We start from the raw sequence: 13,864 nt of genomic DNA on the forward strand, positions 1-13,864 counted from the left end.
AAATTTTGAAGGAATCTATAAAGTTCCTTTCTTTCTGAGCAGTTAAGAAACAGTATTTTTTTACTTTCTCGAGTACATTATTTCTGCAAAGAATTCTTGATCTTTTTGCATACTTCCAGAAAAAAATCAGAGGATAAAATAAATGCATTCTGCTGAAGATGCTTATAAGAAACTGGCATTTATTTGTTCCCAATAGAAGTGGATAAATTAAGATTGGCTTTTCTGCTGGATTCTAATGAATCCAGGAAAGTCTTTCTTAAGAAATGATTCAGAATCAGAGGTCAATTAGACAACAATTAAAATTACTTCTGTTTTTATTTAGAAAACAATTCCAGCCAATGGGAAAGTTATTTTTAATATCTTAGAATGGAAATCCAGACTATAGTTCCCACCATGCAAGGATTTTCGTGTGCAACTTTAGGCAGCTCATTTACTTAACTGCTCCAGACCTCTTTGTAAAAAGTAGTAAAGTTCTGTGACAGTGTTCTGTGGGATCATTTTTTTGTGTCCATCTTAAAAGATGCTGTAATTCTTAGATAGAATATTTAATACACAAACATTGAATATTATTGAACATATTAGGATATTAAAAATAATAAGATATAATTGCATGTTTTGATTTTTATTTTTTTTCTGGAATTTTTAGGGCTTGAGAGCCCTTGGCCACCATGGAAAAATCAAACAGCTTTCTCTACTGAAATGCAAAAACATCATTGATACTGGGATTCAGGTAAAACTGAAAAAACTCTTCTCTTGAGCCTCTGTATTCTTCAAATTAACCATGTCCAAACAGATCGTATTTTATTCTGTGCGGCATCATTCATTCTTCATTACATTTTCATTCTTAGAAGTTATTTTCTCCTTACAGTCCTTTCCATTTTATTTTCCTTTACTTCCATAAATTTTGATATATCTCTAATTCTGCCCTCTGCACTGACTCTGAACTTAACTGTAAGAAGGTTTTACTTTCTACTGCACTGTACTGTGTGAATTACAATCTAATTTGCTAATATTATTCTCTTTCCCTTGCACTCCAAATCCTTTACCAGTTTCTATTTAAAACTTATTTTTCCTGCTGCTGGTTGGGTTTTCAGGTAATGCTTCCTATTTTATTATCCATCCTTACATGACCTAGCATGGCTATCTCAGTGGAATAGTTAAATTTCTTTTAGTCTGTTACACGAAGTTCTTAGTGTGCTGCTGATATATTGCTGTGCTTCATTGTCTCTAGTGGCACAAAAATGTGTCTCAATGTAATTCTAAAGGATAATTCTTGCCATCTTAAATCCTTAAAGAAAACAATTTGTGTTTCATTAAGAAATGTGCATGAGACTTCTCCAGATTGAGCAAAGCTCTTAGATGTTTTATGGAAAGAGCAACACAAATTGTACCGTGTCATTTTTCAGAATACAAACCTAAACCTTTTAAAATGTCCTATAAAAACATCAACTGAGTAATTTGTTAGTATCTAATGAGAACCTAATCATGCTCACAGCAAGATATCTGTTGAATTTCTGTACATTTCATTTTTACACTCTTTTTCTTATGGTAATTATTTAATTTAAACCTTGGTTTAAAAATTTAAACAGTGTATCTCAACAATATGAAGCCAGATGTTCTTAAAGAATATTAGCCTGAACTATGCATTGTTTAGTGTTCTGCCCTTAAACGTAGCCTATAAACTTAGAAATTTTCACTATCAGTAATCAGATAGGAAATTACTTAATTTGTTAAAAGACAACATACAAATTGAAGTTGCTGCAGGGGCAATTATTTACACTGATGATAAGTTATGAAGTTATGCAGTAGACAAAATCTCCTTTTTTGAATAGTCAGCAATTGTAGAAATTAGCATAGTATTTGAACTCCATTTACAATGCTTGTAAATTATTTTATATTTATGATTTACCAACTTTTGCTGCTTTAATTAGTTAACAGTAAGATTTGCCATCCAAATATTTATCCTACTTACACTATCATTACAGCAGCAAGTACATACTAAGTTCTGATTTAGTAGTACGCATTATCTTGTTTTGTTAAAATCGGTCATGTTGTGTTACTGGAAGTCTTTTTATGGGTAAAGCATTGCCTGAAGACTGGAAGAGACGTGGAGAGGGCAGCAGGCCTGAGCACACGTACAGAACACTTTCCATAAAAGGAGCAAATAAGTAAGCACGGAACCTGTGGTCTGGAAAGGAGGTGGCTGATGGAATACAGCTGAGGTCTGTACAGTCACAAGTGGCACAAAAAGGGTGGATAGGGGTCAACTTTTTGCTGTTTACTTCCATATGTTATCTTTTGGGCATGAAGTGAATCTAGTTTGAGGTCTGTAAGGAAGAAAAAGAGATGTCTCCAAAATGTACTGTAAAGCTGTGAAGCTCCTTATCAAATGTTATATGCTTGAAGCTTACCTAAATACTTAAGAAGATTTGACAGATTCAGTACGAGTTGCATAGACTTACAGCTTTATGTTTCAAAACATTGTAAAGAATAGGCATTAGTTGGTTACTTGTCAATGGAAGAAGGAACTATCTATTTTGTTGGAAAGAAGAGAGGTATGATTTACATCTAAATAGGAGCCCTTTTTTTCTGTAACTGAGTACTGATTCTAACCATACAGAACACAAATGCTTAAATCGTGTTGCTTAGTGGTACCAATTTCATGCCCATAAGCCCCTGCAGATAGTCAGGCTGCAGGTACAAGCACTGCCCTTGTGTAATCCCAGTCTCTGGCCTCTACATTTTTTCCATTATAAGACTCCAACTTCCATCATTTTATAACCATATATTACATGAATGAGTCAGTTGTTGCTGCACCACAAGGGACACATCTGGATTGAATCTTCTAGGGGCATATACATCAGGCCACTAGAATTTGCTTATTTAGGAACAAATCTGACTGACCATTTGTGAATGTTCTGTGTAAAGTTCCGTGTTTTCATGTTTTTATTTCCATGAAACAATAACCAAGTCTGTACATTTTTTCTATTTCATCAAAAGTTGGTGCAGCACCAGAACTGCTTCTTTCAGAGGTGAATATTCAGTTCTGTGTTGTGCTATGCTCATTGCTAAAAGCTGTTTCAGTAAGTTTACTGAAGTACGCTAACTCCAAAAAAGTATGTGGAAAAAGAGAAGTGTTTACACTTTCTGTATCTGCAACATGAATTTGACTTGAGTCAAGCTAATCCATCAGCAGAGATCACATGAAGATGTAGGATTAACAGAAACCATGTGGTTATGGATCTAGGAAGGGTGGGAGGAAGAAGAGGTAAGAAAGTAACTCAAAAGAAAATGGCACATTGTTATTTGAAGATGGAATCTAAGAAAATGAGTTTATGGAAAAAACTGCAGAGTAACCCATATGCTGCACATTGTGATAATTCCTTGATCGTATCAAGTATACTTAAATTATGTGGGAAAAAAGGTGTATGAAGAGGGCTTTACTATCACAGTTAAGTTAAAATGCTGAAGGTTATAAAATAGCAAAAATGATGTTGACCTCCAAGTGTTAATTCATTTACTTGTTCATAGGCATTGTAACAATAAATTATAATCTGCTCACATATTTTGTAAATGGGATCTCTCCTCACTCATAGCTCAGACAGTGCTCTCTTTAAGTGCAGCAAATCTGTTTCAGATTTTCATTAATACTTGTGTTCTTTCAGACCTTATTTACACAGAATTAAATCAGTGCAAAAAAGATAGAAAATTATATTTCCTTCTTATGCTGTTCAATTATATTAATGTTTTTCAAACATTATTTATTTTCACAACCTCTTCTGGAGATCTTAGGCATTTTCTTCTGAGTCATAGGCCCAAAGATACAGAGATGAAGATAACAAACCAAGCTCAATTTTCTTTGATTGCAAATTATACCTTAAGTGCTATTTGCAAAACAAAATAATGTAGGGGTTGACTTTAAAAGCAAATACAGATCCTAACTCGGAGTGATATATTAAATATGGATGTAGGCAAACTATGCCAGTATAAACAAGATAAACATATCTCACAGGCACTGAAATCTTGGCTTCATCTTGTGCTGCATACCCTAGCTGAGAATGTAGTGATTAGATCAGCATGTCTGAGGCTAATTCTGAAGGGAGTTCAGTTTCTTTTACACATGGAAAAAAGATTTATCAGTTCTAATGTTTAGACTATTTCTGTATTGCAATTAACACCCTGTAAATCTAGGATGGAAATAGAAGAGGTACAGAAGCCAATTTTTATAAATTCTGACTTGTTCACTCTAACCAGTTCTGTATTAAAATATTCACAATCAAATATTTTTTAATATAAATCAATAACCCCTAACCCAAGAAGCATTGTATTGGTATAGCTATACTGATGTGGAAAAAAAAAAGCAAACTGGAGTTAGGATACAGATGAAAAACACTAAAAATTTGGTCTGTGAAACAAATTTTAGACTTAACAAGATTCTTTGGATCAGTTAATGTAAGGTATTAAAATCACACACCTTTTGGTCAACAAAAAGCTAGTGTTTGCCACTGATCAACCATATGCTGGTGCCTCAGTTCCTGTTTAATGAAAGGAAAAATGTCAGTAGGAAAATTACTATGGACTTTCATTCACAATGATAAGTGCATTTAGGCATCTCTGGGCATGCATGTGTTTCACTTATCCATGTAGTCCTTAGTCAACTTCAGAACTAATTCCAGAAAGTTTTGAAAAGCTTCAAGCAGCTAGTATTGTCTATGGAGGAAGATTCTACGCACTCAGGTAGAATTTCTGTTGCAATAAATGCCAAATTGCCTTTAGACCAAGATAAGCAGCTGTGGAAGATAGCTCAGTGACAAGTTTTAAGTTATCTTACCATGGTTTTAGGCTGGAAATGGTAGAAGAGGAGAGATACTGAAACTAATGCCACAAAGGGTTCTGCTGCATTCACATCGTGGCATTAGTAAGTGCAGAAATGGTATTTTAGGTTACTCTGTTGTTGAGGAAACAAATCTACAGACTCAAAAAACAGAGGTTTCAACACAGAGTAAGAAGAAAGGAGAATTTTATTCCAATGACCACATAGTTCATGTCAACTTCAGTGGTGGAAAATAACCTCTTAATGCAACTCCTCTTTTTCCAGCAGAATTCCCAGCCTATGGCTGAGAGAATTCACTGCTATGAAAGCTACTCAGAACCACTGAAGTGCCTAAAGTGGACCACAGGATTGATGTAAATGTGCTGTGCATTGAGAAAAGCAGAGTAGGCATGTTTCCACAGCATGATTGCTCTGTTTGTTGCTCTTTCAGATGTTCTGCAAAGGCACCAAGCACCTGGAATACTGTCATGTCTCCTGCTGCCATCAGCTGACAGATGAAGCTGTGAAAGCTTTGGTGTTTCACTGCCACACAGTAACATCTGTCAGCATAGCTGGTGGTCCAAAGGTATGTATGAGAGCAGGGACAATAGTTTTGGGATTGCTATTGCAAAAGAATTCATAGTATTTCATTCAGGAATTTGTCCTGCTTCCGTCTGTATCTTGTCACAGTTCTACAGTGTGTCCATTTAATTTAAAAATCAGAGCCGAAGTTCAACTGATTTAAGATCTGAGACTTGGTTCTTGAGTGTGTTTGGCATTCTTCTAATGGTTGTGGTTAGAACATAAAGATGCCTGTACTGGATCAGGCACAAGCCTGTCTCGAGGAGCTGATGTCTGGGAAAGAGTAAAGAGAAGGGCTTTGGGAGATGCTTCCTGCAGATACCATCTCAGCTTCTGCTGTTCTGGGTGCTTCCAAAGTGAAGACTCTTGTTTTAATAAGTCTCCTTATTTTCATGCTTATTTTTCCAGTACTCTTTCTGAAAGAGATGACTAACCTCTACCTACTTAAACTCTTGATACTGTCCAAAACCTCCCAATGCAATGTGTGAGAAGAGCTAGACTCAGAGGAATACTTTATCAAAAGTTGGCATTTAAGTGGAGAGCAAGCTTCATAACTGGAGATGAAGCTCTGATTGTGCCATATGAACCTGGAGAAACTGGTTGCTGAAGCACAGTGAAATGCCTCATGGACATGTTGTTGTGTATCCTCATATCCTCTCCAGGATATGAATTAAAATAGCCCTCAGGTCACATCTTAAGGATATCTACTGTACACTAATAATTATTATATACGTGGTTCTCACTCTCCTGTATTCTTTGCTTTTTGATAGACATTAAGCTATTTTTTTTCTATAATAACAGTAATAACAGAAATTGTGGAGGTTTGTCTTGCCAAAGTAATTGAAGCTGTATATTTTTGCAAGCCACACATTCCACTGCAACTTTTAGACATCACATACTCACATCAAAATCAGCATAAAATACCAGTGGGTACATTTAGGCTGGAAATTGGTAAAGTTTCTGATTATCAGAGCAGTGAACTGTAAAACAGAATCCTGGAAAGGGGGACACGGACAAAGTGTCAGAGAATGTTAGGATGGCTCCTAATAAGGAACGAACTGGGTCATATTTTATAGTTCCTTCAAATAGGAACAAGAACTAAACTCAGTGACCTTGTAATCCCTTTCTAGTGCTTCATTCCTAGATTGTATCATTCTCATTAAATTGTTATTAAGCCTATCTGTTAAGTACCATGTTCAGAAAAGAACATCAAGACTTTTTCAAATAAACCTACACATAAGTTTACAAGTCTTCTTTTGACTTGAATCCAGATTGCAGCTCCATAAAATGAGATGGATACACCTGCATCAAAACTAATGGGTCATTCAAATCCTTTGGCAACTTCTAGTGTAAACTGAGGCAGTCCAGCTGCTAAGTAAGGAAGTATTTTCCACTCGGAGACTGTTTAGAAATGGCCAGAAGATTAAAGAAAGAATGAACCTTTTCCAAAGGGTTTATGTTAATACATCTGACAGTCATGTCCTGAAACATCAGCTGTTTTAAAAAAGACAACACCAACCCAACTGAATTAAGAAAGATCATAGCAAAAGAACATGAAAATACAGTATAGAAATATGTATCTGATAAGAGTGTTTTGGCATATGCTAGTCAGGTTACCATAAATTTAGAATAGCTTTTCACTTTTATCATATTTTGGGGGCAAATTAATCACCTTTAAATAAACCTCACTGACTTCAGTGAGACATTCTTTCATATATCTGCATACTACACCCTGGGCAGATAAAATTTATACTGATACTATAAAATATTCAGCAGTGCATTTCTGAGTCTTACTCAAGGAATGAGCCTGATTCAGAAGTAATTCTTAACTTACTTCATAGGAAAAAAATGAAGTTGCTCTGGGAAACATATCCTATACATGAGAAACTACAGAAAGAATTGAAACTAAATCTCTGGTTAAGTGATTCAGGTATTTAAATAGCAAAGTTCTGAAGACACCATTCAATGTACAGTGAAATCTATAGTTCAGTCTTGCTGCAGGATTAGCATTTAGAGTTTGATGAATGTAGATTTCCCTAAAACACACCTGGCAGTGAAGTTCAGTCAGCAATTTCTGTTTATATCAGTAGGAGTATTAGTCCATTTATTAACCTTTAAATCTATTTCTTAATCTATTTCAGAACTTTACATTGAGCATATAGCCAAACTGGACTTTTTAAACACTGAAATTGTGTACTATGAGGTTTTTTTGTGTATTCCTATGTTCTTTTTCAACTTTTTTCTAACTTTAGAATCCCTTTTGCTTCATTTGCAGATGACTGATACCTGTATCCAGTACTTGGCCACAGCTTGCAGTTATCTCCACTCCTTAGACATCTCAGGTTACATTAATTTTACTGACAAAGCACTGAAATGTCTTTGGAAAGGGTGTAAGCAACTCCAGATTCTCAAAATGCTGTACTGTAGAAATATTACCAAGTAAGAAGATATTTCCTAATCTTCATTTAGTTTTAAATGACAAAGCATAATATCTGTCTTCACTGGTATTTTCCTGCTCCTTTAATCTCCATCTTTCTCCTTTATCTGAGGTGTGGGGAGGGTGGGCAATACCAATATTGCTGCCAGAGGATTCTTACGGTTCTGTGTAGGTATATATGTGTCCTAGTGCCAGCCTGAAATGAAGGGAAATAGGGACCCCATCTATCTTTATGGCAGAAAATGCTCTGTTAGGAAAATTTATGAAGACCTGAGGTATCACATGAAGGAAATATGGAATGTAAGGGAGAAAACGAGGCTTGGGGCTCCTGCACTCAGCCATCTTTTTGAGTACATACTTGAGCTTGCTCAGTGGGTTTGTGGGAACCTGCAGGAGCCTATTTCCCAAAAATTAAATGTCAGTACAGGGAGGAAGTGGAAGTAAGCACTTATGTGGGCCTGTGCCCATAATGTAGCATAGTTACAGCAGATGAATCAAGGTATCATAAGCATAGTTTCATGAAGTGAAACTTACTACAGTTGGAAAAGGCAGATCACCTACCATAATGTAATCCAATTTCCTCCTATTGTAAATGGACCTGCTCTGTTGATTACCCATGACATTCAACACCAGTCCATTTTGATCAGTTTAGATTTGAGTTTTCAGCTGCTGGTCTCCAAGATGCACACCTCCATTGTGCTTAAGAACCCCACAGAGTAATCACCACACACCTAGAGCCACAGTGACCAGACACACCAAAGGTACTGACACTGCTTTGAAAAGAGCTAAAATGGAAGCATGGTTGATATGTCTGGGTATATATATATATATTTTTTTACTTTAATATGAGTATATGTATATATATATATTAGATTATAGAGAATATCCATTAAGGAAGAGTGTTAATCCAGCTCTTAGAACATTTACAGGACTGCTGTAGATTGAGCACTCCAAGTTAAATCATTCCAGGGTTCAACAGTCACTTTAGAGACAACAAAGCTAATGCAGATCCTTAGCAACTTAAAAGATATCTAGTGTGCTTCATGCTTTCCAAATCCTCCTAACCATTTTCCTGTTTCACCGCAAACCATTTTGTTCTCATTACTTCTTTTTTTTTTTACTTGTCAGGACTCATTTTTGACTCTCTGACATAGCTTTCTTAACATCATCTCAGAATTTCCTTCTCCAAACCTCTACTTCTAATTAAATATGTGTTAGCTGTAGAAAACACCTTGAAGGATTGATATGCAACAGTGGTCACTGAAAAAATCATTCTAAACAAATTACACTTTATTCTAACAAAAAAAGGACTTGAAATGTTTTTAATTTCTTCACAACTTTTAGATTTACAGTTTTTCCCATATTAAACCTTAGGAGATTTTCTCCTATCCACAGATTACTGTTGACTCATTCTTTCTGTCTCTTCATATCTCTCTTTGGAGCACTAGGCACTATATCAGCCCTTTGGGGCTCTGGTTGCTTCTACATCTTTCTGTACAAACAATATGTAATGGGGATGGAAATTCAGTGCCTTCCAACTTGTTTGGTGAGCCATGAACAAAGGGCTGACTTCATTTCTCAGAAACTCACTTGCAGTATTGTAGCTTCTGCAGGATGACCAGGATAATGGCTCTGCCTCAGAGTCCCACTTGCCACTGAATGTCTTGATTAAACTCTCCTGACTCAGCCAAGGAATTTCCCAATTAGTTATTTTTACTGTAAAGAAAGCCCTAGAGAGTTACAGAAAATACAAAAGGCAGCCATGACATACACATCTCCACACCGAGTCATCTTTCTGGTTCATATGATTTTTCAAACTAGGAAAAATACCAGTTTTAGCTTCCTGATCCTGGCATTCTGGTGTGTGATGGCTGCTGGTTGTTTTCTCAGCTATCCTCGGTCTCTGATCCTTTACACATATGTTCAGTGATAGGAAAGTCTTACCCTGTGCCACTTGAGTCAGGGACAAGAACTATCAAGTGGCTCCACCATGTAAGATAATTTCAGCACTGATGTTTTTCTGCTTGTTCTTTCTAACACAGCCAGAGATCCTCCCTGGGCCTGGGCGGGCTGCAAAATGCACTGAACCTGCTGGATCAGAGTATTTTTTGAATTGCTATTAGATGGAATGATATGCAGAAAATAGAAAGGGGATCACTGTTAGATTTATGCGTCACACTTTCTAAAAAATCTTTTCTTTTATTGAAATTCAAGGTCAATATTGGGAAGATAACACCTTTCTGCCAAAAACTGCATCAAAAGCATAGTAAGATATAACAGTGATTCTGCACTGTCATCCTGCAGCAGATTTTCACTAATGACATCAAAAGCAATGACACTGCTGTCACTTACATGCCAACCTGCATGTAAATTGTCTATTTCAGTCACAACCAGTATGTTTTACTAATTAATTGTGAGCAACAGATTGTCATAAAAATGGACTACAGATTCCTGTTGTTTGTTTTTAGACTGACTCCTAAAACCTTCTTCTGGCCCTTGGAGTCTCATGGAAGGTACTGGAAAAGTGTGTTTCAGGTGTATTTTGTATTCTGTCAGTGTGAAACAGACATCTCAGAGACATTTCATTCCATATTTAGGGAGATGGAACAGATGAGTCTGGAGAACGTGCTAGTGGCTTAGATTCTAAAGCAATAGAAAAAAATATGTGTTTAATTTGAAGCTGCTCTACAAAATATATAAATCATGTATACTTCATTTCGCCAAAGGAATTCCCTATTATTAAACACTAACCAGTCCTAGCAGACTTTTCTTAATAGACTGAGCCATGCATGCACTGAGGCATATCTCTCGTACTGTGTCACATACTTTCTCAAAGCTTTGTTTTTACTCTTTCGTGAGATTTAAATAGAAAACATATGGGGCCATTCTATATGGCTCTTGAAGCTTTGCAATGCAGCTTCATAGGAAACAGTTACGAGCATAAAGATTGTCCATTCTTTCCAGTACTAGATAGCATTTGAGATTCTGTTTGCCAGCATGCTAGCCTCTGTGCCAAGTTTAAAAAACATCCAGCAGACTGATAGTCTGCGGCGTACTTCAGTATCTGGAGGCTAATGACCTTCTGCTTAATGCCACAAAGAATTGGGGATGATCTGCCTGTGGGACCTAGTGATGCCGATGGAATTTATTTCTCCTATTAGAGGAAAACAAAGGTAACTGCTCCTTAAAATAGGGCTTCTGTAGGAAAAGGCCATGCCAGTTTTGATGCAGTAAGGAGTAATCATCGGGTATGCCACTGGTGTCTTTAGAGAAACACCACTCTTCACTGGAACAGTTTCCTTAAACTTCACAGCTTCACAAGTACCCTATGAAGTCAGCTAAGTGCTGAGAAAGCTGTAGGTCTCTATTAACCTTTGTGAGTGCAGAATGAATGAGGAAATCAGTAATGACATCTGAACTCCTCGCCAGCCAGTGTAGCACTCTGACCAGAGGGTATGTTGTGTGCAACAGTCTGCGTCTGCCGAGGAGTGAGATTAAAAGCTTCCTCCTTTCTTGTCTTCATTAACAAGGAGCCAGTTACATTTCTTTTAAAGTCATGACCACTTTGTTAACAAATGACTTACCAACAATTACTATTACATTTTTTGTCTTTGAAATGGAAATGGCATTGGTTCTTAATAGCTGCAAGAGAGAACGTTCTGGTTTTTGTTTCCATTTGGTTTGGTTTCTGATATTTGCTGTTGGTTAGTAAGCAGACTGCAAGAGCTCTGTTTTCTTGAAAAAGCAAATGTTTTCCAAATACTATCCAAATATTCAGGTCTCAGGAAGGATTTGGGCATCTGACAGCTTTGTAATCAGAAATGAAGGCAGCCTACACACAAGTTGGTGATGGACTAAGAGTACTCTTATCTTGAGCAAGCAACCCAAAATATCATAGTGCTGTCTCCTCACTCACTGTAAGTTGGTTTTCATCTGTGACATGAGTAGAAATTTCACTGCTAAATGGGGGCACCTGGAAAGCTACATTTCAGCCTTCTTATGCATTTGAACTGGACACTTAGAATATAATAATGCTGCTGCAGTGTTGACAGAGAACTTGGAGTACTCCATATTGTGTAACTTCCTGCTTTTCTTGCCTCCACTTGCTTCTGCAGCTTAGTTTCTCCTGCATTTGTACTGCACTTTGTCTAGGGTTTTCTTTTCCATCATTTTTTTTCCTGATTGTTTTCTTAACTTTATCTCATTACCTTGAAAACTCTGCTTTTAATTATAATGGACCCAGTCAAAAATTTCTGAATTTTGGAACAGCTCAGAATTCAGACCATGATGAAGAACTAACTCCTCTTAGTAAAAGGGATTGAAACCTGGGGTAAGGATTGAATTATCTGTTCCAATACTGCTTGAGCCATATCTGTGGTCTGAGCTTTATACCAGGAGACACTTGCTTCCAAGGATAATTGTAATTATTTACTGAAAAGATTCAATTCATCACTGTGCTCACTTAAGACCGTGTATGAATGAATAAACAGACTCTATCATAGTACAGCACATCTTAAGTAAATGATGTATTTTGCCATGTGCTGGTGATTAACGAGTGGCTGTTTCTGGCAAACCAATCAGCTTTAGCTCCAGGCATGGGACAGTGTAGGTTTCCAAAAAAATAGTAACAGCTCCACTCATACATGCTTCAGCCAGCCACTACACATTGCATTTTCCATGAAAAACAGGAATTTGGACTTGGATGAGTTAATTTGTTTTATAGCTTACAGCTTATAGCTCATATAATTTGTGCACACATTCCTCAACGGCAAAGGCCTCCTTAATAGAAAAACAGATAGAGCCTTGTGCTCATGCAGCCAATGCAGTGTGTCAGTGTTGTATTCTAAAATATCTATATCCTGCAGGGGTGGGAAAGGAGCCATCCCACCCCACTGCTCGTGTCCCTTCTGCAGCCCTCCCGCTTCCCGGCCTGCTGCGGGGATGTGAGCACCACAGCTGTGCATGGCTGGGGCTCCTGTGTGTATCCAGCTTCATGGTTTTCACTTTGGAAAAAGAAATACTACTAATATTGTAGCAGCATTAGTCAGAAAATTTTATTTATCTGCCCACTTCTATTTGTTTTGTTTTGTTTTGTTTTTTTCTAGTGTCACCTAGATGCTGTATACCATATTCTCTTCCAGAGCACAGCGGGGAGGAAGGCTGCCTTGCTGTGGGCATGGCACTTAGGTTGAGCTGCATGCAAGCGAGGCAGAACTGGCCCTTCCCCAGCAGCACATGAGAGCGCTGGGCCCCAGGCAGAGAGGGGGAAGCCAGGGGAGGGAGCTGAGGGGTGGCTGCTCTGCACAGCTGGGAGCAGGCCAGGAGCCAAGCTGCAGAAGGGATGGAAAGAAACAGGCTTTCAAAAGACTGCAAGCATTGGGTCAAGTTTCTGCAGCTCAGGAAGGCAGTGGAAGCTGCTGGGCCAATAGACACTGCGCCTGGAAAGGAGGGAGAGTTGCTCTCGGAGGTCTGTCAGTCAGCAGTCCTGATTTTGCCCCATATCTGTGTCACTTTGCTCTAGTTCATCTTTTTGGTGTTCTAATAAAACACTGCAAAGGGACAGTGGCCACAGAAGGGAGAGATGAGTAGGAACTGAGTGACAGCTACTGGAGGGAGGGACGTGACACAGTCTGTGCTTTTGGACACCATACGTGATTCGCTCCTGGTTCAGCTGCCACAGGCTCCCCAGCCAAGCCAGACCTGGGCATGCCAGAACAAATCCAGATGAGGGCCACCAAGGCTGCCACAGGGCTGGAGCACGGGTTGGGAGAATTGGGTTGGTCAGTCACAGGAAGACTCAGATTGGCGTGAGAGAGATCATACTGCTGTCTGTAACCCTCTGATCAGAGGATATGAAAGAGAAGACAGGGCCAGACTCTTCTCAAGGGTTCATACTGTTGGGACAAAAGGTTACAACCACAAGCTGGCATTTGTGAGGCCCTGATTACACAGAAGGAAACCATCCTTTAACCAGTAGGGCAGCCAAACGCTTGAACAGGATCCCAGAGAGGCTGTGCAATCTCCAACCTTGG

The 13,864-nt window shown here is 38.0% G+C and overlaps 1 protein-coding gene across 1 annotated transcript in view; it reads left to right on the top strand.

Moving 5' to 3' along the window:
• The window catches only part of FBXL13 (F-box and leucine rich repeat protein 13), a 74,856-nt gene that overhangs the window by 60,526 nt on the left and 466 nt on the right, over positions 1-13,864 (top strand). Inside the window, 3 exon segments of the mRNA XM_065740936.1 lie at positions 647-730; positions 5,265-5,399; positions 7,671-7,834. Of these exon segments, the coding sequence (XP_065597008.1) occupies positions 647-730; positions 5,265-5,399; positions 7,671-7,834 (383 nt within the window).

This window comes from Cyrtonyx montezumae, unplaced genomic scaffold, assembly GCF_038088225.1.
Source record: "Cyrtonyx montezumae isolate F1298 unplaced genomic scaffold, pur_monq_1.0 scaffold_3, whole genome shotgun sequence".
NCBI lineage: Eukaryota > Metazoa > Chordata > Aves > Galliformes > Odontophoridae > Cyrtonyx > Cyrtonyx montezumae.